General features: G+C 39.6%; 1 protein-coding gene and 1 long non-coding RNA gene across 6 annotated transcripts; one reads left to right on the top strand and one right to left on the bottom strand.

Moving 5' to 3' along the window:
* Window positions 1–1,942: 1,942 nt before the first annotated feature.
* slc2a3b (solute carrier family 2 member 3b) lies at window positions 1,943–26,622 on the bottom strand. 5 transcript variants are annotated; one of them, XM_047360852.1, is made up of 11 exons: window positions 25,706–26,622; window positions 13,593–13,735; window positions 8,943–9,047; window positions 8,566–8,726; window positions 7,274–7,514; window positions 6,525–6,687; window positions 6,239–6,426; window positions 4,570–4,674; window positions 4,379–4,480; window positions 4,090–4,293; window positions 1,943–3,646 (listed from the first exon to the last, which is right to left on the bottom strand). In XM_047360852.1, the coding sequence occupies exons 2-11, from the start codon at window positions 13,614–13,616 to the stop codon at window positions 3,395–3,397; spliced, it is 1,545 nt and encodes a 514-aa protein (XP_047216808.1). In that variant the 5' UTR covers window positions 13,617–13,735; window positions 25,706–26,622; the 3' UTR covers window positions 1,943–3,394. The 5 variants fall into 5 exon arrangements, with proteins under 5 accessions (XP_047216808.1, XP_047216806.1, XP_047216809.1 ...); XM_047360850.1 differs by lacking the exon at window positions 25,706–26,622 and adding an exon at window positions 14,206–15,818; XM_047360853.1 differs by lacking the exon at window positions 25,706–26,622 and adding an exon at window positions 13,859–14,166.
* LOC124865615 lies at window positions 20,300–26,569 on the top strand. Its single transcript, XR_007037633.1, has 2 exons — window positions 20,300–20,703; window positions 25,419–26,569. It is a non-coding gene; the product is annotated as an uncharacterized LOC124865615 (long non-coding RNA).

Below are 26,622 nucleotides of genomic sequence, written 5' to 3'. Positions count from 1 at the left end.
GGTAGAGAAAGAGGAGGAGGGGGAGGAGTCTGTTTGAGCCTTTTTTTTGAGAGAAAGAGGGAGGGAGAAAGACGGAGGGAGGGTGGTGGTGGATGAATGGATAAAGGAGGGAGTTAAGAAAATATTTACAGAGCAGCAAAACATTGCTGTTCCTGAGTAAAAGAGGAGGAGGAGATAAAGACATCAGAACGAGGGAGAGGAGTAGAGAGAAAGTTAGATGAATTCAAGTTTGTCCGGTCTTTAAAAACCGCCGTCAGGACATGTTTATCGTCCATTCCAGGGCTCCTCCAACCCGGAAAGCTGCGACATCCCTCGCATGTCTGGACTTTTTGCTCATTTGCATTTTTAAAGTTGTGCCATGTGAGAGTAAAAAACTTCTGTAATTTACTTTTCTTTTTTGTTTTGATGTCCATTTCGTGAAAAATATCAACATAACGCAGAAACCTATCTGGATGCTTTCCATGCACTTTTTGTGGTTTCTCTCTTCCAAACAGCTCCCTTTGTTTATGCCTCCCAGACACACTCCTTGCCTCTCAAGACAGATCACCCAGACAGTGTGCACCAACACACAGACACAGACACACACACACACACACACACACACACACACACACACACACACACACACACACACACACACAGAGAGAGTCTAATAAACCCACACTGGTCTCTGCACGCTCCCCACTGGACAGTCTACAGAACTGCAGCGTGTTGATGGGTTTTCATGCTCCAGTTCACTGTGATCAGTCAGGCCACCGCGGACTCCTACATTGAAGATGCAGCTCGTTGGTTTGACACAGTTAGATGGCCCAATTCCCAGCAAGCCAGGGGGGTCTGAACCCAAAGCTATATGATTCAAGAGGGCTGAGAGGTAGGAAATTTTGTAATTCTTTTTCACAAAAAGTTTTTTTTACTTTATTTCCTTTTATTTTAATTTAAAGGTTCCTTAAAGTCGACAAAATCAACATATTAATAATAAATAAAATGATTAATTAATTACAAATGGGAATTGAGTAAAATAATATTAATGTCTATTCTGTATTCTTTGACATCTTACTTATGCGCTAACATTTTATATTACTTTTGGTGTTTTCTGAATACTTAGCGTCCTAAAAATTTGTTTTTATAATGTTTTAATTTTTGTTTTATTTTATTTTATTTCATTTTTATCAGTCCCCTAAATATAATTAAATCTACATAATAATGATTTAAGTTCATATAATTAAGTGCAAATAAAATAAATTCTGGAAAAAGAAGAAAGATGATTATTTTCCTTATTACGTTTCCTTTTCATTTTAATGCTATTTTGCTATTGTCTTATTCGACTACATTAGTCATTTTGTATCTTGTTTTTAATCAAAAAACTGTGGCTGAGACATATTGAGCCATAATTTTAGGTCAAAGGGTAAAAAAGCAAAGTTTATGTCTGACCTTTGGTGCTTTAGCCCTTGTTTTGATACCTGCTGCTCTCTGTTTTTCATGTCTAATGCTATACATCTCCATTCTTCTTTCTATTCACATTTATAATAATGAATTTTTTCATATAATTTTATTTTCATTTTTTTAACGTAGTACAACTCGTTTTATTGCTGCAGTTCCAGTAAGACGTTTACACTCATCATGTGCATATATGCATGAGCTTTTAAAATCATGGCACCACACTCAACTAAATCAGGTTTTATGTCAGCGGGAAAGGGAAATGGAGACAGCCACAGTGTGGAGTCATGAATACTAGACAGACCTAATAAAGTTTTACAGAGCAGCTGTTACATTAAATGTTCATGACAGGTAAATACTGCAGCAGCTGGGACTGTACACAGAAGGGAAAAAAAACCACATGATCTAGCTCATTAGTGAAGTCACACATTCCTTTACACATGACAAACTTAACCTATAACTTACAATAAAGTTAAGTTGACATTTGACGGTGACACTCCCAGTATCAAATTTACTGATTTTATTTGGACAAAATTTTTATTAAAAGAGCAAAATATACAAATTACACATGTAGAAACTGTGAATAGCAGAGCAACATTATTGCAATGTCTTTAACAACGGTGCAGAATGCAAAAACATGAGACAAAAATCAAATCACAGTGAATATTAGAAATTTGACAAAACAGGAAGAGCAAAACATCAGAATAAATATTTTCTTACATAGGAGTCTGACTGCTGATGTGCAAACAGCAAAGCTGAAACAAGAAAAGCTACTTCCTCATCGAGTTTATGCGTACACAGGAGGAAAAGGCAACATTACACACATTGAACAAATACTAAACCAGCTGATCTTGATGCAGTAACTTGAGTCTACAGTATATGTACACATAATCAGTAACAAACAAATATTTAATGACACGTTTTGTGCGTTAAACACTGAAATAAATACAATCTATTTAGTGTCTCAAGGCAACACCACAATCTTAACTAACGTCTTATAGGATGTGCTGCACATTAAGCTGAGTGGGTATTATATGAATGACACAGATGACAAAACACATTTTAAAATGTGTGTTCTGCAGACAGAATTTCAAGTACATTAAAACCTTAAATATTTACATAAAAAATAAAAACCTGAGTTTCTTTCATTTAATTCTGCATGTATGATGTAAAAAACTAGATAATGGCAGGTTTATTTTTTCTTGTCATTAACATTAATTCCTGCAGTGAAATTCTTAAACTGAAGCGGTAAAGCTTATGTTTGTGCTTTTAGGAAGAGAACACTGCTCTTTATTTTTTAATTCAGAGGCATTTTTCTTTCTCAGAAAATATATATTTGCTGTAAGCCCCTACAAACCTGTTGTTGTTCTGCGTCTTTATCAGCACAAACAGCCGAGTGCTAAGTTTAAAACCCCACAAATACAGGAACATGGTATCATGAGGTATCGAGGATGAGGAAAAATTGAACTTTTACCTGCTTAAAAATATGTTCTCAGTGTATAATAATGAAATGTTTTTATGCTCAGAGTGAGTCATCGTGCAGTGCCTCCTCTATCTTTCCTTAGGCCTATCCTCCCCTGGTAGCAAAGCAGTTTTCAAAGGCACTTTTTTTATTCATTTCCTTATTTTGGGACCAAACTGCCTTCATCCAACACTAGCTTCTCAGGCTTGACCTCAATACATAAAACCCGTAAAGCCTGCAACCTTTGAACACTGTGGCAGCTGAAAATCTGAACATACATTGATCCTCTTATGTGGCACAATGAGTCAAGCCACGGCTGAAGATGTCATTAAACACTAAGCGCTGGTGCTACAGTCAAGTTTGGTCAGGATTAACCTAAGTTTGTTATTAATTATATTATTGTTTATGGGAGAACATTTTGAATTAGAAACTAGGATTTCTGACTCTTACAGTAAGCAGCTGCAGTCCATCTTCCCTCCATTACAACCAATTTCATCATTGTTTCTCTGAGGGAAGATCCACCATGGGAACTTTTTCAGTGGGGGACAAGGGCGGCCTTTCCTGGGTCTCTGGCTGGCCGATGACAACTGCATCAGGCACCGATGAATGAGCGGGCTTGGCGGCGAACCCCTGCTCAATTTCATCAAAGGTCTGTCCTTTTGTCTCGGGGACTCGCAGGTAGGTGAAGATGAAGAAGAGGATGAGGAGAACCATAAAGATGAGGAAAACGTATGGGCCGCAAAGTTCCTGAAAGAAGGTTATTTGTTACCAAGTGATGTGAAAGTTGTATGCTAAATTATAGTGTCTTGCTAAAGCATTTGTATCTTTTGAACCTTCACACATTGTCATATTGCAACCACAACCTTCAGTGTGTTTTAGTGACATTTTATGTTTGGGGTCTTTGTCCTGCTGGAAGGATAAATACCCTTTTATTTAGGGATATTCGCAATATCACAATACAATTCACAAGAATCTTTTTAGCTTCTCGTGTATGAACATTTTGAAAACCATGAATCCGTTTCCTTCCTCTTCACTATACGTGCTACTTTGTCTTGAGGTGTTTCAAGAAATCCCTAAAAAATACCTCGAGGTTTGTGGTTGTAATTTGACAAAATGTGAAAAGGTTCATAAGAATACCGTCATAAGGCACTGTATGAGTAATGATTTACTGTTTGTGTGAGGAAAAATACCTCTAGTTTAGGGAACCCCAGCCCCACCAAGAAGTTGGCGGTCCAGTTGGAGCAACCGGAGACGGCCATGGCAGCAGGTCGAGGCCCCTGGGAGAAGAGCTCAGCGACAATAAACCAGGGGATGGGACCCGGACCCATCTCGAAGCTGGCGACAAAGCTGAACACAGCCACAATAGCCAGGTAACTCAGAGACTGGTTGCTTTCCTGCATGGGAAAAAGATTAGAACAGCTTAGAATAAAACCATGATATGAAAGCTGATGATAAACTTATTGCATCTGTGCGGCTCACCACTAAGGACAGGGAGATGGTCATGAGGAGGGCAGAGACGGCCATTCCTGCCAGTCCGACCAGGTGCAGAGTCCTTCTTCCTGCCCTCTCAACGAGAAACAGCTGGAGAACAGAGATCAAGACTGGTCGATTAGCAGTCAGCAAAGACAAAACAAGAGCCGAATCAAGACAGTAACAATATAGACACTTACAGAGACAACAGTGAAGACAGTGTTGACGACACCGGCTCCAATGGTGGCATAGATGGGCTGAGTGACACCAGCTTTTTCAAATATTCCCGTAGAGTAGTAGAAAACCTGGAAACGATAAAAATTTGTTATTTTTGATGAGTATTTAAATTAATAAAACATGTTCATTTAATGATAGATCAGCAAACTGGAAACTTTTACTCTTGATTATTAAGATGTACAGTTCCAGCTACATTTATATGGAAATCATATTTAAAACGTTTTAATACAAATGTATCTTTACTGAAGCACATTCTCAAACTGAAAACTTTAGAAATGTTAATAATTAATAATTCTTAACAAAATCACCACAGAAATGGTTTCCAGACAGCTTTGGCTCATCGTCCTGTTAAGAGACAAAATGACCATCCATTTCCAGTGTTCTAGCGGCGATCACCAGATGTTTGTATAAAATGTCCTTGTATTTTAAAGAGTTAATAATGCCATATGCTCTAACAAGGTTCCCAGGACCTTTAGAGGAGAAACAGGCACACAGCATCACAGATCTTCTATCATGCTTAACCCCTTGCAGACTATTGTCACGAATTTGCCTCAAACCTGTCATCTAATGATCTGAGTAATGGCCAAATTATGCCTCATTTAGTTCATTTAGATACTAACTACCTACATTTATCTATTTCATGTTCCATATTCAAGGTAACGATCTCTAATACTCTAGAGGTTCCTAGAAACTGTGATCAACTTAAATATAGCATAAATAAATAAAAGGTTTTTGTTTTTATTCTGAAGAGATTATACCAATAATAACACAATATTGTATAACTAATCATTTTTGATAAGAACAAATATTATTATTATGTTTTTCCCTGACTAAATTAATGTTTTCTAATTAAAGAGAATTGTGCCACATGTGGGGATTTTTACATATCTTAGCTAAAAATTTTACGTTTTAGCTTGACTTGGAGGTTGTGAAGCAGTTGCATAATATTAAGTCCTTAATTATGCAGAAATATGGTTTAAGTGTTCACTAAGCTCCGAGCATCACAGTAATTCCTAGTGTTTTTTGGCGCTTTTACGCTCCTGAGGGAAAGTTTTTTTCAGAGGCTAAACAGTCCATTATGTGCTGCAGGGAGTCCCGCCAGGGATTTGATTTTTCCATTGCTTGCAGCTAAAAACAAGCTTCATTAGAAGCAAAAGTAAAGATTGCAAATGTTTTTTAATGCTGTAAGAAACTAAGACATGTTAATACTCTTGATTTAAATCTAGATATTTTTGCCTTCTTCATTGTTTCCAGGAAAACAATGGATGTGTGCAGATAAGAGTGTTTCTATAAGGATATTTACTGAAATGTACTATGGTTAAGAGTATAGGCTGCTTGTTGAAACAAGGCCAACAAAGTTAATGTGCTTGTTGGAGTTCGATCAATGTTTGCAATCGTTGGCTGCGCAAGGATTGTCACGACAGACATGACATCTAATAATGAATGTAGATGGCATTGTTGCATGACCCTGTTAACAAAATCTTTAATAAATCCCTTGAGTCGATTCTACTCAGACAGTCCCTGGAGGGATCTCTCATTATGTGCTTGTGAGAAAAGATACAAGTCTAGCTGAGTGAGTGTTCCTGTTTGAGTTCAAAGATCTTCGTTGAGCCACATGGGATGTATACTCACAGCATTGATGCCAGACAGCTGCTGGGAGAGCTGCAGGATGATGGCGATGATAATCGGCTGGCGGTAGTTTGGTGAACGGAAGAGTTCGAGCACAGTCACCTTCTTCTCCATGGCCATCTTCATGCCTTCCTCCTTCATCTCTTGAATGTCATCGCTCACATCTTCACTGCCACGCAGACGTTCAAGAGCTGCCACAGGAAGCAAATGGTGTCAGTAGATATATATGCAAAGCAAACATGGGCTGCAGGTATCAAGTAAAAGATAGCACAACATAAACAAAACATACCTTTCCTGGCCTCCTCCTCCTTGTTGAGGACAATGAGGAGGTAGCGAGGGCTTTCAGGGCAGAAAGGCAGCATGATGGTCTGCAGCACAGCTGGCAGGATAGTCAGAGCAAGCAGCAAAGGCCACAAATTGTCTGATCCCAGAAGAGACTCCAGACCGAAGATCTGAAACACAAAGAGGACGAAATTAAACACACCATTTAACTCAGGTACAAATTATTCAGCAAAATTCAAACATAGCAGAGAGGAACGAAGTGCAGCTCTGCTCCTCCAGCTCAGTGCTTTCAATGAAGTTATATGTTACCTAATAAATAAATGCCCCTCCCCTCATTTGGATAAGTATGAGCTTACCACTGGGATTTTTTTGCCCAATTTTTTTCAGGTGAGTAAAACTGACACTATACATCACCCTGAATACACCATTTCCACTGTGAAACATAGTGGTGGCAGCATCATGCTGCGGGGCTGCTTTTCTTCTTGCAGCACTTTATACTTTTAAAAGTTTTTATTTTGTAAAAAATGTGTAAAAAACAAATTTTGCACTCTACTTTGTTTGAAGCATGAACCACTTTTAGCTGGTCTGGCTCTTAAAATCCCATTAAAATACATAGTTTGTGGTTGTAACATGACACAGTGTTAAATATTTCAATGGGTATAAATATTTTTCAAGTCATAGACTTCCAAATCAGTTATAAACATTTGCAATAGGGATAAAAAAACAAAACAAACAAAAGTAAGCAAAGACGCATACCTGAGCCACCAGGATGCCAATCACAACACCCAGCTGGTGCAGTGTGCCGAATGCTCCCCGGACGGCGGTGGGAGAGATCTCGCCCACGTACATGGGGGTCAGGCCAGTGGAGAGCCCGCAGAAAACTCCGATGATTAAACGACCGATGATGACCAACTCAAAAGAGCGACTCAAAGACGACAATCCCATCAGACCACCACCTAGCAGAGCCAGGACGTTTGCGAATAGCATCGATTTTCGCCTGGTTATTGAAGACAGGAACACAGAGACACAAATATGTCAGGATGGAAATTTATAAAAGTGATTTTATAGCTAGTGACAACTACAGGTGCATGGCAATAAATTAGAATGTCGGCAAAACGTTTATTTATTTCAGTTGTTCAGATCGAAAAAAGTTAAACTCATTCATATACATGCATTTATTAAACACAAAGAAATATTTTCAAGTATTTAATTCTGGTAGTTTTGATTATTATGTCTCACAGCTACTGAAAACTCGCAAAATTTAGCTTTTCAGAAAATTATATTACCACAACAAACTCTGAAAAAAATACTTTTTAGGTACCATACAGTATATGGACTCAGTACCTGGATTCTGTGCCTATCTTTAGTTCCTCCAGACTCTGGGACCTTAATTGTCAAATAAAATCCAAAATGTACTTTATTCTGAAAAGAAGACTTTAAACCACTGAGCAACGGACCAGTATTTCTCCAGCTGCAGTCCTAGCCATGTGAATTTCTGGTTGCTGTGGACGTTTTTCTACCAAACGTTTTCCTTCGTCTAAACTTTTCAGTAATATGCTTGGACACAGCACTCTGTGTACAGTCAATGACTTTATATAGATTAGCCTCCATCAGGCCCGCTGACTGGGGAGAACAAACAGGTCTGTTGTCCTGGGCCTAGAGCAGGGATGGGGGCCCATGATTGGCTGAGAGGGGCCCAGACGTCAGTCAGAGAGCTGTCAGCAGCTCTGCCCTCCATATAGAAGCTGTCAAGACTGTCAGTTGTCCCCATAAGGACAAAATAGAGCTATAGCATAATATTTATGTTTAAAAAATCATTTTCTGTTGGTTTTAAGCATGTGACTTTCCTGTTTTCATTATTATTATTATGTCATTAGCATCTAAATTAACAAAAATAAACACTTTAAATTTATCACCTTGTGTGTAATAAATCTATATAATAATGCATATTAGAATAAAATAACAATTCAATAGTATTCTAATTGATTGAGATGCACATTTCACTCTAAAAAAAAAAAGAAAAGCTGCAGATCTTCTCAACTTCTCACCTGCCGAACATGTTGACAATGGTTCCGACAGAGAACGACCCGATCATGCCACCCACACTGAAGATGGCTACAGCGAAGCTCCACACCATGGTAGTGGCTCCATCGGAAAAAGGCTCCCCGTAGCGCTCCCTTGATACATTCTGGAAAAAAACTCGTAATTTCTGGGGAGAAAAAAGAAGATAAAAGTCCATTTTAAAGCAAACTGAAATTTTAATTCTGCCCACACGGGGGCAGAGTAGACATCAGCATTGTCTTTTGCTAAATTAATGAGGCCCATGTTTGGTACCACAAAAAAATATTTAGGTCACAGTGACCCAGCTAGCACAGATGGTACCAGACAGAGAATAAAAAATATTTGTGCATAACCACACACACACCTGCTCAGGTGCATTGATGACTCCTGTATTGTACCCAAACTGCAGCGAGCCAATCACTGCTGTTGAGACACAGTAGAGGAGGTAGGGGGTCACCTTCTTCTTGGGCTGTTGGGACAGAAAAAGACAGCGTTAGGACAGGCCACTGCAGTAAACAAATGGAGCTCATGTACAAATTGCTCCCTGGGTTTGAATGCTGGATGTGTCCGGTTCCAGGCTAAAAAACAAAGCTCCGGTTGTTTACATGAACACTGGTGATTACACACAATAGGGCTTTTCTGCAAATGCTCTCCCTCTTGTTTTCAGATTAGCGCATTAATGGCTGCAGGCCGGGCTCTATAAGCAGGTGTTACCGTACTACACGCCCCCCCTGGTTTGTGGCTCGGAGGTATTTCTCAGAAAGGGAGCTAAAGAGGCGTTGAGAACATAATTCCTTAGGTGAATGTTTTCTCCTGCTGGTTCAAGAATTAAAGCAGGCTCAGATTTTAATAACTGGCTAATTCACATGACCAAAAGTGATGCTGTGACAAAGTATTTGCCCTAATGCGTGTTTATACAGGTTTTTTTTTGGTGACACCCAGATGTTTTAGATCTTTAAAAACATTAATATTAGACAAAGATAACCTGAGTAAAGAGAAAACACCTATCCAGATCAACAGTTGCCATAAAGTTGGCATCACCTTTATGTTCTTTTTGGAGAGCAGTGTTTTTGGCCTTAGAACTCTTTTGTGGATGTGTTTTCTTGTCTCTTTTCTTATTGACTTCTGACAAACTGACCTTAACTGCAGCAAGTTAAGCCCACTGTGCTTTAGATTGTCTTCTGGGCTCTGTTGTGACCTCAGCACGGTTCCATGTTTTATTCATTTGTGAATAATGACTCACTTTAGTTCACCGAAGTCCCAAAGCCTTAGCAATGGCTTTGTAACGCTTTGCAGAATGGTAGATGTGAATGACTTTGGTTATTATATGCTGTAGATTTTCTTTAGATTTGGGAAGGATGTGTTGCTTTTTGGGATATTTAGGCCTACTTCATGTCGTCAGAAAGGTCCGGTTTAAGTTATTTCTTGATTCTACACATCTGATAGTAATCAGACCCAGGTGTAGCTTGGTCTGATCATCCAATCACATTTCCACATAGAGCCAGATTCCCTTAATAAGTGAAATAATCATTTTCATCTTACGTTTCCTCTGGTTATCTTTCTCTGATATTTAAAATTTTAGGTGGGTGTGGCGCTTGTGGCACACGTGGTTAAATGCGCGAGCCTTGTATGGAGGCGTTAGTCCTTGACGCAGGCTGTTGTGGGATTGAATCCTGGCCACAGCAATATTATCTGTGTACCCTTGCCCCACACTCTCCACCATTTCCTGTCTGTCTACTGTCAAAAATAAAAAAAATAAAGGCCACTAGCACTTTCTTAAGGAAGAATTGAAGGTGACAAAAAAAACAAAAACACAGAATTCACAGTTCTGTACATGGCAGCTAAGACTAAAAAAATACAAATGTAAAGCACAACTGAATCCAGGTGTAAATGAAGGTGTGGCTTTAAACATGCCTTGTGGAGGCAGGTTTCAAAAAGGTTTCACTTTGACTGACTCCATAACCACATGCTTTTCAAATTATTAAATGATTGAGTACCTTGTGAGCAGTGGGTTGAGTCTGATCGAAAACGTTTGCTGTCCAAGCAGCCTCATTAACAGAAATAATTTTTTTCCGCTCTATTCCCGCTGCTGCTGACTCAACTCGAAAAAAGGCTAATTCATTGTTTACATTGTTTTGTTTAATTGGTTCCCATGCTCACAGTAAGAACATTTTCTGAAACAAATCAACCAAAATGAGCACGGAAAGACCTGTCCTGCCTTTCATCATATCTCTTTCTGCGCAGATTACATAAATCAGTAATCAAACATAATCAAAGTTCTCTCCTGGTGTTATTTGAAACAAACTGCCTCAAAGTGAAATGCAGAAAGTCTCCAGAAACAAAAAAGCAATAAAAAAGCCTTTTGTCAAATGTAGTTGGCCACTTATCTTTTTTCTCTCGTTTACTATAACAGAGAAGCCAATGTTCCTTTCTGATTTTAAAAGCACCGGTACAGTAATGGGATTTTAGAACATTATGCTTGCAGCTGCTGTCATCAAATGTGTGTGGACTTATCTTAAAGCTCGAGCCGACTCAGAGTGAGCCAGCAAAAAACAAAAAGTCCTGAACCTTTTTTAATGTAATGACAAATCACTGATAATAGAAAAAAAAAAAAAACGTCAGCAGAGACTATATTAATTTTAGCATACATCATACAGTGGTGTTAATGTGATGTAAAATCTTGTGACAGTGGCTCGGATAATTTTGCTCTGCTTTGCTCACAGATGGGGCTGCAAATGTCTTCGCGAGGAAACATCATTTTGGTCTGAAATTGCAAAGCAGAGACCAGTACAGAAAAAATGCTTAAAAATCTGAATGGAACTTACACAAAAACAACAAAAAATAAAACATTTGATTATGTCGCAGAACAGAGAAAATGCATGTGGGTGAGTAAAAACTTATATTACGTGCATCCGCAAGAAGATATTACTGAGAATTTAGAGAATATTGCACGCAAAATAAATCAACTCAAAACAGGGAGGTCCCAACATGTGCAAGAAGCAGCAGTTGCCATATGAACATTCCATGGCTGGCTGAGTGGTTGTACTGACATGTTGTCATCAGAGTACATCGGTTTGTTTTCACGCATGTCATGAAGGTTAGCAACTAAGCATGTGATGTTGCATACCATCTCCATCAAATTTACAGTATAATTATCAGGAAATCGATAAAACTATCCAGCAATTTGTTACAAAAACTTGTAATCATTATGTGACCTGGGTTATTACCTGTTCATAGATATATAAAAGGGAGATTCATTAAAACACAACATACTCTGTAAAGGCTTACTTTTTCTATGATGTTTGGTCAACTTTCCTTTTCTAAATACTATTGGAAAAATAATTTACTTATTCAAAACCACAGACAATTACACCGGACTTGATTATCTTTGCAACGCTTAACTTCAACATTCATGTTGTCTTGCAGTTAGTTTCTTCATCACAGATTAAGCAAAAATCTTAGGTAACATCCACACAAATGAAGCAACTGCTTACAAAAGACCAACCTCATTAAAAATTTACAAAGGTTTTTCAAAAGAACGCAAACTGCTCATGTTTTCATGTCAAAAAGTATGCTTAGAGATTTCCTGTCTCATTCAGCTGGTCAATGTTAGCATCTGGTAGCAAGTTTTTAAAACCTGTCAGCTCCCAGTCTACCAAAATGTTCTGTTCCTAAGAATTAAAGTTCTTGTATAAGATAAACTGATTAGAACAGCAATGTCTCTTACCCACTTGTTGCTGCACACTGTCGGTCAGCTGGCTGAGATAAAGCTGCCTTTCTCATACAAGAAAGAGAAATTTGGGTGTTGAATTGTTTCAAGTTGTAGTTGCCTATCCATTTAAAAGTTGTGGGTTTGATTCCAACCTCTGACCACATGTTGATGTGCCCCTGGGCAAGGCACTAAGTCGATGTATGTATGTGTGAGCATTTGTGAGAGCGATTGAGTAAATGTGACTAGCTAAAAGCAAGGATGGACTTGTAAGTAACCCAGTAAAGACTTGCAAGTCCCAGGTCACAACAAAAGTCAAAACATGTTCCTCTGGAGTCAAGTCCTAAACTTTAGTTGTCTTCTTCTTTCTCCTTTTAAATAGTTTCCAAAACCTCTGAATGTTATTTTCGACCCACACATTTTGCACGCTGCGGTTTGTTTCTCAACTTGAAGTTTCTTGCTTGTTTCTTCAGTTAAGTGAATGTTTGTTCACTCAAGAAATGTAGAAGGGATAGAGTTTTGAAAGACTTTCTGTTTGGTGAAAGATATCGAGAGTTTTCAAGTCAAAAGGCTCAAGTTAAAGTGAAATCACGAGTCCCTGGTGTTAAAGTCCACATTGAGTTGGAAGTGTTTTATGATTGAATTTGTGACTCTTTCCTAGTCATATGTTTCAAGTCCACTCCTCTATTAACTACATATAACTGCAATAATTAATATGTCATATGTGTCATATGATCAGTAGAAATAATTGTTGCTTTCTTGTTTTAAATAAAAGCAACTAGGTCACGTAACACCTTTTTGTTTACATTTTTGTGCAAATACCATGATAAAGTGCAGTCATGGTGTTTTTACTCAGGATATACCTTGAGAATATCCTGCCAGTAAATAGAAAAATGTCCCATGCATGTTATTTGTTGTCAGTCTGTTTTTGCTCCAACCTCTGCTGTACAACTGCTCCCTCATCTCACTTTTCTTTTGGATTGAATGCAGCAAAATAAAGGACGCACGCACAAGTCCCAACTTGCCCTCCAGCAATCCTGTCTTACTTTTTTTTTTTTCCTTTCTTAGTCACGTCCTGCAGTTCTCAACTCTTATCCGAAGCTCCTTAGTGGAAAAATACCAGAGTACTGGAACCAGGTGATCTGCTTCCCAGTTCTATAAGTTCCAGCATCCATTACAGTATAACTAATGTGGTCTATTGTTAAAAGACAGGACCTGATTTCAGTTTGAGTGAAACAACGTTATTGTTAAATGGATACCATTAAAGTCCTGGTGTAACATATGTAAGAAGGTTTTTTTGTTTACCCTTTCGTCCTCCAACTGCTGCATTTTGCTCTTTGCTCCTTGATAGAAGATGTGAGGATGAACACTTCTGGGACTCTTCAGAGTTGGATGTCTCTAACTCCTTAATAAACAAACCTTTTTGGGAAAACTGTCACCGGGAAAACCTGAAATCAAGCAAAATAAATCAAAAAACCATTTTTTAGAGCTTTCAGTAGCTTTTAGACAAATTGGTAAAGCATCTTCTCAGTAGTTAAATTGATTCTGAGGAAAAATCTCCAAGCTGTTACCATAGAACACCACACACCTACGAGCTGGGATGCTTACAAGAGCTTTGAATGAATTTACCAGTCAGACACCCAAACTTACAATAAACTCCTCCCTTCTCTTCCGCACTGACTCTCCTCTCCTGCTCCTCCAGTTGATGAAACCGTGAAAACTTTAACTTTTTACATAACATTTCCAGTGTGTTTATAACTACAAAAAATACAATAGCCTTATTATATGTTTATGGTGTGATGTTGCTTATAATTTACTTTAGGTTTTACTTTTCTTAAAGACGAGGGTACAAACATTTGTTTTAAATATAAAATATAGAAATACATAGAAAATATGATTAAATGAAAGGATTGATTACCTTTAAAGTGAAGCGAGATTCAATCTTCAGTGTTTCATATAAAGAAATCCTACCCAGATGTTTGCTCTGACAAATGTGGGCTCTACCTTCCTGTCTGCATGAGTTTTATACTGAGCTCCACGCGTCCCGCAACACGTTAGCGTCCTCTGACGCATCTCTGTAGTAGCGGCTGATGAAACGTCTCGGTTGCGTTTCCGCTCGGTTGAAAGAAGGGAGACGTGCTCCGACGAACGTACGTTCAACTCATTATTAGAGGGAAGGCGGGGCGGCAGAATGAATGGAGTGAATGGAGGCTCTGTCCGGCGGCTGGCGGCCCACCTTGGCTGCCGCAACAAAGGCTGAGCCCCCACAGGTCAGACCCGAAGCCCGGCCATGCAGAAATCATGGGATCGGCTCAGTGGGTGGTAAACGAACTGTTCCCCATCTATAGAGCGGATTGTGAATACAGTGGCTTGGAAAAAGTATTCATACCCTTGCATTTTTTGCGTCTTGTCATGTGTTTTATTGGGATTTTGAGAGAAATCAAATCTGAAAGCTGTGGTATGCTTTTACCCCACCAGCTCTTTTGGGGTTTGTAGTTTTGCACATGACTCTGGTAATTTTGCCCTTTTTTTTGTAAGAGAACGAAAGCTCCGTCAGATTGGATGGAGAGCATCTGTGAACATCAGTTTTGAAGTAGTTTCACAGATTTATGTCTTAGCTATGCCTGGGGCATTCCAACTTCAATATACCTTGATTTAAACCATTCCATTATAGCTCTGGTTTTATGACTGGGGTCATGGTCCTGCTGGAAGGTGAACCTCAACCTCAGTCTCAAGTTCTTTGCAGGTTCTAACAGGTTTTCTTCCAGGACTGAACTGTATTTAGCTTCATTTAGCTTTCCATCAACTCTTGGCATCATCACTGTCTCTATTGAAGAAAAGGATCCCCACGCCATGATGCCACTATATTTTACAGTGGAGAAGGTTCAGCGTGGTATACAGTGATAGTTTAATGCCATACACAGCTTTTCACATGAAGGGACCTAACCAGATCACCTTCTTCTACAAGTTTGCTGTGTCCCCTACATAGTTTGAGGCAACTGCAAACAGGACTTTTCATTGCTTTCTTTTGACAAGTATTTTCTTTCTTCCATTCTTCCTTAAGGCCCAGATTTGTGGAGTCTGTGACTAATAGTTGTCCTTTTCCATTTGAGCTGTGGATCTCTGCAGCTCTCCCTGAGCCTTTTGGCTGCTTGTCTAAAGAATGCACTCCTGGCCCGGCCTGGCAGTTTGGGTGGAGAGGTAGGTTGTTCTCTAATGTTCCCTAACAAACCTCTGGGACCTTCACAGATAAGCTAATGTTAAATTACACAAAGGTGGACTCTATTTACTAATTAGGTGACTTCTAAAAGCAGTTGCAGGCAGAGCTGGTGATTTTCATTGAGAGTGAACCAAAATGAGCAGGTTTAGAAATTAGTCAATAGAATGACAGCTCAGGTTGAGCAGTTAAGAGACAAAGAGGCAAGGCTGAGTGAAGGTTGAGCTGGTGGCCTTGGAGCAGTCAGGATGAAGAAAAACAGAAGAACACAAATGAGGTTTGTGGATGTAGTGAAGGAAAATACAGGTCCTTCTCAAAATATTAGCATATTGTGATAAAATTTATTATTTTCCATAATGTAATGATGAAAATTTAACATTCATATATTTTAGATTCATTGCACACTAACTGAAATATTTCAGGTCTTTTATTGTCTTAATACGGATGATTTTGGCATACAGCTCATGAAACCAAAAATTTCTATCTCACAAAATTAGCATATTTCATCCGACCAATAAAAGAAAAGTGTTTTTAATACAAAAAACGTCAACCTTCAAATAATCATGTACAGTTATGCACTCAATACTTGGTCGGGAATCCTTTTGTAGAAATGACTGCTTCAATGCGGCGTGGCATGGAGGCAATCAGCCTGTGGCACTGAGGTCTTATGGAGGCCCAGGATGCTTCGATAGCGGCCTTTAGCTCATCCAGAGTGTTGGGTCTTGAGTCTCTCAACGTTCTCTTCACAATATCCCACAGATTCTCTATGGGGTTCAGGTCAGGAGAGTTGGCAGGCCAATTGAGCACAGTGATACCATGGTCAGTAAACCATTTACCAGTGGTTTTGGCACTGTGAGCAGGTGCCAGGTCGTGCTGAAAAATGAAATGTTCATCTCCATAAAGCTTTTCAGCAGATGGAAGCATGAAGTGCTCCAAAATCTCCTGATAGCTAGCTGCATTGACCCTGCCCTTGATAAAACACAGTGGACCAACACCAGCAGCTGACACGGCACCCCAGACCATCACTGACTGTGGGTACTTGACACTGGACTTCTGGCATTTTGGCATTTCCTTCTCCCCAGTCTTCCTCCAGACTCTGGCACCTTGATTTCCGAATGACATGCAGAATTTGCTTTCATCCGAAAAAAGTACTTTGGACCATTGAGCAACAGTCCAGTGCTGCTTCTCTGTAGCCCAGGTCAGGCGCTTCTGCCGCTGTTTCTGGTTCAAAAGTGGCTTGACCTGGGGAATGGGGCACCTGTAGCCCATTTCCTGCACACGCCTGTGCACGGTGGCTCTGGATGTTTCTACTCCAGACTCAGTCCAATGCTTCCGCAGGTCCCCCAAGGTCTGGAATCGGCCCTTCTCCACAATCTTCCTCAGGGTCCGGTCACCTCTTCTCGTTGTGTAGCGTTTTCTGCCACACTTTTTCCTTCCCACAGACTTCCCACTGAGGTGCCTTGATACAGCACTCTGGGAACAGCCTATTCGTTCAGAAATTTCTTTCTGTGTCTTACCCTCTTGCTTGAGGGTGTCAATAGTGGCCTTCTGGACAGCAGTCAGGTCGGCAGTCTTACCCATGATTGGGGTTTTGAGTGATGAACCAGGCTGGGAGTTTTAAAGGCCTCAGGAATCTTTTGCAGGTGTTTAGAGTTAACTCGTTGATTGAGATGATTAGGTTCATAGCTCGTTTAGAGACCCTTTTAATGATATGCTAATTTTGTGAGATAGGAATTTTGGGTTTTCATGAGCTGTATGCCAAAATCATCTGTATTAAGACAATAAAAGACCTGAAATATTTCAGTTAGTGTGCAATGAATCTAAAATATATGAATGTTAAATTGTCATCATGACATTATGGAAAATAATGAACTTTATCACAATATGCTAATATTTTGAGAAGGACCTGTATGCAGAGTTGCTGTGACAGAGGAAGATGTGAGGAATAATTTGAGATGAAGACGGATTATCTGCTGTGGCCACCCCTAAACGGAGAGCTTTCAAAAGAAGGATGAAGAATTCAGGTTCACTAATTAGAGGTTCTGTTCCTGACCCAACTTGGAGGTTCAAAAACAGCTGCTGATTGGGAAAGCGAAGTGAAAATGTCCAAAAAACAGGTAGCAAGTGATTGGAAAGCTTCAGAACAGCAACACTTGAACGAACACTTGACAACACTTGAACGAATTTCTGACAAGAATAAAGTATGACGCATTCATAAACTAGAGGAAAGGCCCCAAATGAGGAGGGCGAGGAGGTCAAGAGTCCAACAGAACTCTAAGCTAAAAGCTAAAGAAGCTAAAAGGTGGTGATTGGTAGGGAGGGGGGAGCTCGCAGATGGCTAAGGAGTTGAACAAAAACATCACTGGCAACCTCAGCAGCAGAGCATTGACTGGGCATCTATCAGTTAAGCTAATGGACACTCTGTAGCAGTGCCACTCACAGGAGCATCAGCAGGTCATCTGTTGACGACAGCAAAACATCAAGAGTCTAGACAACCATAAAAGTGGGAAACAGACAGTTGACTAGCTGAAGAAATGCTAAGATCAGCAGGGACCTTTAGGGACTGAGACCGGGTGGAGGGTGATGACACCGGAATGAGACCAGTTTAATTAACTAACTGATGTAGAAGCAGCATCGACCCCACAGAGACAGGAAGATAAAGGCTCACAGACACAGTGTGCTATGGATTGATGGTGAAAGGGTTTTATCCGTCACATGATCATTGAAACGACTTGATTGGCAGAGGCCAGGGCTTATACTAACTGATACGAGCAGATACTAATTTCTGCATGTTATATTCTCGTTGCTACACATTTTAAATAATGCCTTTGTCAGCTTTAATGCTTTGCATTTTCTTGTTTTGCTTTTTGATAATTAACGGTCTTTAACTGTTTTTTCTCCTATGTCCCCAGAAACCATAAACAGAAGAACAGAGAACAAGAAGCAACAGGTTTGTAGTACAAAGCAGAGGGAAATAAAGAGATCATTAAAGAGCAGTAAACAAGTGGAAAGTTGAAAGGCAAGTGTTAGATGAGGAGAGGGATCCAGCAGGAGATGGACCTCCCTGCTGGACTTTAGATGAACAGACAAGGATCACAGCAGGAGTGTAGGTTGAGGTCCAACCTGAAATGATTGTTAAGCTCTTGTGTGAATTGGGAAATAACCTTCCTGCTGCAGTTGACGGCTATGATTAAATACAGTAATGAAGGGAGGCCGATTGCAGCTGGATGTTTTCCCAAGGCTGCTCAGACTGCCAAAATACTGAGTCTCATTGACTTTTTAAAGTGTAAGTTTTGTTAAGGGTCAATAGAACGGCAGGAATGTAGGTGTGTGTCAGCTCCACAGGTGGAGTTGCACGTTTTTACCTTTGCTTTTTTGATACTCAAGAATGTGCCTTTAATGGAGTTCTTGTTTTTATTGCATATGTTAGTGATTTTTTTATTATCATTTTATCATTATGTCGACATACAGTCTCATAGCTACCTCGGTTCACACCCACCACGGGAAAGCTTTATAGCTACTTTGGTTACCAAAGAGTTAAGGTCTTTTTTTTCAAAACTAATAAGGGTACTGCAAAGAAACACGGTAAATAATATGCCCCCGCTGGAAGACACTCATGATTATTGTGGTTGATTAGTGGTCATAATCTGTTGGAATCAAATAAACAATCAATGAACTAGTGCATACACTGAAAAAAAACGTCCCTTTTTTGGGATTAAAAACTATTTTCAGTTGTGAAAATCTGAAAAACTAAGTGTGAAATAATAGGGACAAGATCTTAAATCAGTCCAGTAGACCAAGATAATCTTTAACATTATTTAGTTTGTTGACAGTATTTATATCTCTAAGTTGCAGGTCATTGCAACAGGTGAAAGTTCTGCTAACTATTGTAGAACTAACTTTTGGAGTTGGCATTTGAGTTAGAGGACGAGCGTTATTGTAATCTTCAGTTTTAACAATAAAAATACAAAACAAAAATAAGCTTCCTAATTAAGTTAGTCAGGATTCATAACAGTTAGACCTGTTTGACCAGTTGTGACCTGGTGGTTAGAGAGCAGGGCATTTAAGTTTTTGAGAGGCCGCAATAGTTCACCCCTTCCTGTCCCACAGTGCTGCACAGGAGTAGACAAAGCAAGGGCCATAAAAACATGGTTGATTGAGTTTCATGTGGAGGAATTTCACTGACCTGATAGGACACATTTGGGATGAATTGAAGCAGAGATTGTGATCTAGGGTTTCTCATCCAACATCAGGGTCTGACCTCACAAATGTGCTTCTGTAGAACGGCCAAAATACCCACAAAAACACTCCTAAACCTGGTGAAACGTGTTCTCAGAAGAGTTGAAGCTTTTTTAGCTGGAAAGTGTGGGTAATACAGTGTACAAGAGTACTCCAGATTCAGTATCAAGCCTACCTAAAACTCTTACATGGCTTTTTTTTAATAATAAAGCAGAGGCCGCCATGTCATAATTTCCTGTGTGGTTGTTGCCTATCTCAACTGATATTGCTGAAAACTAACCATGCTGAATACCTCACTCTATCACTGATTCTTACATTTTTTCCCTACAGATCTCATCTCCATTTTATGCCTCATGTATGTTCTGTCACTGCCAGCTATAGACGTAGCAGCTGCAGACGGTTTGGGTTTTATTTAAAGGAGAAGGAGAAAGATTTTAATGTTTAAACCACTTGTATGTAGTGCCGTTTTTTCTTTAAAGATTATTTCAACAGTCCATTCAAGAAACCTTTTATGAAACCACTTATTGTTCAGTGTGATGGCAGATGTTAGGTACCTTTAGTTTCTACTCCTGTGGTAACAGAGTAGTTAGAAGTCTGAATTTCACAATTTTCAGAGGAAAAGTTGATTAAGTACGCTTTGACTGGGAATTTCCGCCATAAAACTACTTTCTTAGTGTTAAAAGGGAAGTTATTTCTAAACCTTTGTAGAATTCACAGTTTTGCCCACACCCATAAATAGGAACTAAAGGCAGCGACAAGCAGATGTTCATGCCTGGTGTTTTCAGCTCATTTGGTGCTTAAAAATGATTTTTTTAGCCTGAAAAGATACCCGTCTGTCCGGACATATCAACTGGATCCTCAACCAAATACTGAAGGATCTCCTTTAATGATCTAACCCAGAAAATGTACTAAAATATCTGCAGCGAGCATGAGCAGAAACACCGGAAGAGAAAGAGACGGGTAAGGAATAGATAAAACTTGCCCACACTCTTTTCAAAAGAAATTGTATGACATATAATCATTTCCTGCAGTCGTGACAAAGTTTGTGACAAAGTTCTAGACCCATCTTGAACATTGCAACCAAACCTTAAATTTCTGACATGGACATTTATATTTTTGTCACCAAAAGTTCCTTTTTATTTACATTGGAATATTTTTATTTTAAATTCCTCCTCATTATTTCCAGTAAGCCAGCTTAGAGTAAGTTACTGCCCACTTTATTGGGTACACCAAATAATGATTCAGCCAGTCACATGGCAGCAATTCAGCTGAGATAGGCTTAAATATGGACAATGACTTGCCAGAGTTCAGCTCAAGTATTTCGAATAGTATTTAAGTTACTTTGAAGGCGCCATGGTTGTTGAACCGGACTGACTGGTCTAAGTATTTCAGGAATTGCTGATCTACTGGGATTTTTCCACACACAACAAACTATCAGGTTTACACAAAATGGTCCAAAAAAGAGAAAATATCCAGTGAACAACAGTTGTGTGGACAACAATGCTTTGATAATGTCGGAGGTCAAAGGAGAATGGGTGGACTGGTTTGAGATTATAGAAAGGCAACATTAGCACAAACAGACACTTTTTGCAACCAAGGCACATGGAATACCATCTCTGAACACACTTCATGTCAAACCTTTAAGCAGGTGCGCTCCAGCAGCAGGAGACCACACCAAATTGACTATCCTGTCAGTTAAAGGGAATGGTAATATGTTCTCTATATATTCTTTATGAAAGAACGTTCAGATGTTCAAAGTTTGAGATATTATTTTATATACTTGACCATTCCTTATACTTCCTCGCAACTTTCTCCCTCATCTGCCTGCTGTATTCCTTCCTCTTCATGATGCCGATTGTTCACTAATGTTCTCTAACATACAGTGCCTTGCGAAAGTATTCGGCCCCCTTGAACTTTTCAAACTTTTGCCACATTTCAGGCTTCAAACATAAAGATATAAAATTCTAATTTTTTGTTAAGAATCAACAACAAGTGGGACACAATCGTGAAGTGGAATGAAATTTATTGGATGTGTCAAACCTTTTTAACAAATAAAAAACTGAAAAGTGGGGCGTGCAATATTATTCGGCCCCCTTGCGTTAATACTTTGTAGCGCCACCCTTTGCTGCAATTACAGCTGCAAGTCTCTTGGGGTATTTCTCTATCAGTTTTGCACATCGAGAGACTGAAATTCTTGCCCATTCTTCCTTGCAAAATAGCTGGAGCTCAGTGAGGTTGGATGGAGAGCGTTCGTGAACATCAGTCTTCAGCTCTTTCCACAGATTCTCGATTGGATTCAGGTCTGGACTTTGACTTGGCCATTCCAACACCTGGATACGTTTATTTGTGAACCATTCCATTGTAGATTTGGCTTTATGTTTTGGATCATTGTCTTGTTGGAAGATAAATCTCCGTCCCAGTCTCAGGTTTCTTGCAGACTCCAACAGGTTGTCTTCCAGAATGGTCCTGTATTTGGCCCCATCCATCTTCCCATCAATTTTGACCATCTTCCCTGTCCCTGCTGATGAAAAGCAGGCCCAAACCATGATGCTGCCACCACCATGTTTGATAGTGGGGATGGTGTGTTCAGGGTGACGAGCTGTGTTTCTTTTACGCCAAACATATTGTTTTGCATTGTGGCCAAACAGTTCGATTTTGGTTTCATCTGACCAGAGCACCTTCTTCTACATGTTTGGTGTGTCTCCCAGGTGGCTTGTGGCAAACTTTAAACGGCCGGGTCTTGGTAGATTTGTAGTGGTCTGATACTCCTTCCATTTCAATATGATTGCTTGCACAGTGCTCCTTGGGATGTTTAAAGCTCGGGAAATCTTTTTGTATACAAATCCGGTTTTAAACTTCTCCACAACAGTATCTCGGACCTGCCTGGTGTGTTCCTTGGTCTTCATGATACTCTCCGCACTTTGAACAGAACCCTGAGACTATCACAGAGCAGGTGCATTTATACAGAGACTTGATGACACACAGGTGGATTCTATTTATCATCATCAGTCATTTGGGACAACATTGGATCATTCTGAGATCCTCACTGAACTTCTGGAGTGAGTTTTCTGCACTGAAAGTAAAGGGGCCGAATAATATTGCACGCCCCACTTTTCAGTTTTTTATTTGTTAAAAAAGTTTGACACATCCAATAAATTTCATTCCACTTCATGATTGTGTCCCACTTGTTGTTGATTCTTCACAAAAAATACTCCTACAGAGATTTGTTGTCACCCTGTTTGGAAAGGTTCTGTCATCTACAGGTCCTTCTCAAAATATTAACATATTGTGATAAAGTTCATTATTTTCCATAATGTAATGATGAAAATTTAACATTCATATATTTTAGATTCATTGCACACTAACTGAAATATTTCAGGTCTTTTATTGTCTTAATACGGATGATTTTGGCATACAGCTCATGAAAACCCAAAAATCCTATCTCACAAAATTAGCATATTTCATCCGACCAATAAAAGAAAAGTGTTTTTAATACAAAAAAACTTCAACCTTCAAATAATCATGTACAGTTATGCACTCAATACTTGGTCGGGAATCCTTTTGCAGAAATGACTGCTTCAATGCGGCGTGGCATGGAGGCAATCAGCCTGTGGCACTGCTGAGGTCTTATGGAGGCCCAGGAAGCTTCGATAGCGGCCTTTAGCTCATCCAGAGTGTTGGGTCTTGAGTCTCTCAACGTTCTCTTTACAATATCCCACAGATTCTCTATGGGGTTCAGGTCAGGAGAGTTGGCAGGCCAATTGAGCACAGTGATACCATGGTCAGTAAACCATTTACCAGTGGTTTTGGCACTGTGAGCAGGTGCCAGGTCGTGCTGAAAAATGAAATGTTCATCTCCATAAAGCTTTTCAGCAGATGGAAGCATGAAGTGCTCCAAAATCTCCTGATAGCTAGCTGCATTGACCCTGCCCTTGATAAAACACAGTGGACCAACACCAGCAGCTGACACGGCACCCCAGACCATCACTGACTGTGGGTACTTGACACTGGACTTCTGGCATTTTGGCATTTCCTTCTCCCCAGTCTTCCTCCAGACTCTGGCACCTTGATTTCCGAATGACATGCAGAATTTGCTTTCATCTGAAAAAAGTACTTTGGACCACTGAGCAACAGTCCAGTGCTGCTTCTCTGTAGCCCAGGTCAGGCGCTTCTGCCGCTGTTTCTGGTTCAAAAGTGGCTTGACCTGGGGAATGCGGCACCTGTAGCCCATTTCCTGCACACGCCTGTGCACGGTGGCTCTGGATGTTTCTACTCCAGACTCAGTCCACTGCTTCCGCAGGTCCCCCAAGGTCTGGAATCGGCCCTTCTCCACAATCTTCCTCAGGGTCCGGTCACCTCTTCTCGTTGTGCAGCGTTTTCTGCCACACTTTTTCCTTCCCACAGACTTCCCACTGAGGTGCCTTGATACAGCACTCTGGGAACAGCCTATTCGTTCAGAAATGTCTTTCTGTGTCTTACCCTCTTGCTTGAGGGTGTCAATAGTGGCCTTCTGGACAGCAGTCAGGTCGGCAGTCTTACCCATGATTGGGGTTTTGAGTGATGAACCAGGCTGGGAGTTTTAAAGACCTCAGGAATCTTTTGCAGGTGTTTAGAGTTAACTCGTTGATTCAGATGATTAGATTCATAGCTCGTTTAGAGACCCTTTTAATGATATGCTAATTTTGTGAGATAGGAATTTTGGGTTTTCATGAGCTGTATGCCAAAATCATCTGTATTAAGACAATAAAAGACCTGAAATATTTCAGTTAGTGTGCAATGAATCTAAAATATATGAATGTTAAATTTTCATCATTACATTGTGGAAAACAATGAACTTTATCACAATATGCTAATATTTTGAGAAGGACCTGTACATCCGACTCACTATGGATCTATCTTCATCTGCATTCTGCACAAGAGTGCCTCCTTCAGTCTGTAGTTTGCAATTAGACCCATAAGGGCATCCTGTTTTATCAGCCTACACTGCTCTCCAACCATGGATGAATTGACTACATTTACAGTTATGAGAAAGTAATGATGTTTTATATAAAACATATATATATATATATATATATATGTTTTAGCTCTGATGTTTTCCCTGTTTAATTCAAGCAGGGGTTAGTTCTGTGCATTTCCACACAATCTCCTCTGATAAAACACGTAACAGCTGTATTTTCTAGACTTGAATAAATCTGGGTGTTGCATCAAATCTACATGAAGCAATCAGCAACCCAATCAACAACAGGTTAATCCATGTGCAGCTTTGATTCTAAGCATCAAAAACAGCATATTTGAAGCTCTGATCCTTTAGGCAACAAGAATGCTTCTTCTCTTTTTTTCAAACTGTATTATAAACGTATAAAATCAGCAATCCAAACCACAGAATAAAATATTATTAATGCTGATATTTGGAGAGTTTTAGTTCATTGTTCTAAAGCTGAACAAGGGTGAAATGTATTGCTTTGATCGGGAAACATGTTATGATGCTGTTTTGTCTAGACATCGGATTAAATTTTCCTTTAAAAAAGCAATTAAATGCTTCTTGTTGCTTTACTTTTCTGATGGAAACGAAGAAGTTAGTTAGTTATAGTAAGTTTACTATATTTTTGTGTGCTGTTTGTCTTTCATTAACACTTTTTCTCCTTGATCTTATTGGGCCACTGTGTGGCCAACAGGTGGAACTACAATCAAACCTGGAGCTGCCATCTTTGCTCAAGAGGTTTCAGCTACAAAATCAGCGATGAACATTAAAAGTTCAACAATCAGATTAGGGCTGCACGGTGGCCTAGTTGGTAGCACTGTTGCCTTGCAGCAAGAAGGTCCTGGGTTCAACTCCTGGCCGAGGGTCTGCATGTTCTCACCGGGTACTCCGGCTTCCTCCCACAGTCAAAAGACATGCCTGTTTGGTTAATTGGTCTCTCTAAATTGCCCTAAGGTGTGTGCATGGCAGTTTGTGTGTTACCCTGCGATGGACTGGCGATCTGTCCAGGGTGTAACGCACCTCTTGTGGATAGGCACCAGATTCCCCAAGACCCACTATGGAAGAAGAGGTAGAAAATGACTGGCTGACAATCAGATTATCAAAAACTATGTAAAAAAGTTGTCCAATCTATCATTACACTGGAAGCCATGTTTATATTAGGAAATTAAAATGTAAAATATCACATCTCAATGACCACTTGTAATTGAAAATATGTCAAACTTCTAACAGTTTTGGTACATATAAAACTGTATGAGATCAGGCTGAAGATTGACAGAATAATCCCATTTTCTTAAATAGTTTAGTGTTTTATATACTAAAAGGAAAAAAATCCTTTAACATTTTAAAGAATTCAAAAGCTTTGCTTCATGGCTCCCAGATCATGTTCCTTCCCGACTTGCACGTTAAGTGCAAGTGTGGTTCCTGAACATCCTAACCCGTTTGCTTTTACCTGATGAAGACAGTTTGGGCTGGATGAATAAAACTTGGGCACAACTGAGATTCCAGCAAAAGAACAATTATAAAGAACATTTATCTCAGCTTTTTTTGAGGACTTCCATTAAGGTTCCTGAAAAGTCTCCTTAAAACCCTGACATCAAACCTAGTAAAAGTTTATAGGCCATGCAGAAAACCAGGTCTGTGGTCAGAAACCAACCAGTTTAAATTACCTACATCAATTCTGCCAAGAAGAGTGGCCAAATAACCAGCCAATATTATGTTGAAGATTACTGATGACTAGAAAAGGTTGTGGTGCAACTTGCTGATGCATATTAATCAAAATATTAATACACAAGACTGTAAAACATTGACCCAGAGTAGGCTAAAATAAACCCACAATAAATTTTACTTGTGTTTCCTATTTCTGCTTTAAAGAGTCAGCAACCAATAAAACAAAAAAA

This window comes from Girardinichthys multiradiatus, chromosome 3 (genome assembly GCF_021462225.1).
Source record: "Girardinichthys multiradiatus isolate DD_20200921_A chromosome 3, DD_fGirMul_XY1, whole genome shotgun sequence".
NCBI lineage: Eukaryota > Metazoa > Chordata > Actinopteri > Cyprinodontiformes > Goodeidae > Girardinichthys > Girardinichthys multiradiatus.
Note: the sequence above shows the minus strand (reverse complement) of the source record. Positions and strands in the feature narration are given on the sequence as shown.

Coding starts and splice junctions, on each gene's coding strand:
- slc2a3b (XM_047360852.1), bottom strand. CDS start 13,616: ATGCAGCAGTTGGAGGACGAAAGG. Junction 6,688..7,273: donor TTGGCATCCTGGTGGCTCAG/GTATGCGTCTTT, acceptor TTTGTGTTTCAG/ATCTTCGGTCTGGAGTCTCT. Junction 4,675..6,238: donor AGCTGTCTGGCATCAATGCT/GTGAGTATACAT, acceptor TATCGTTTCCAG/GTTTTCTACTACTCTACGGG.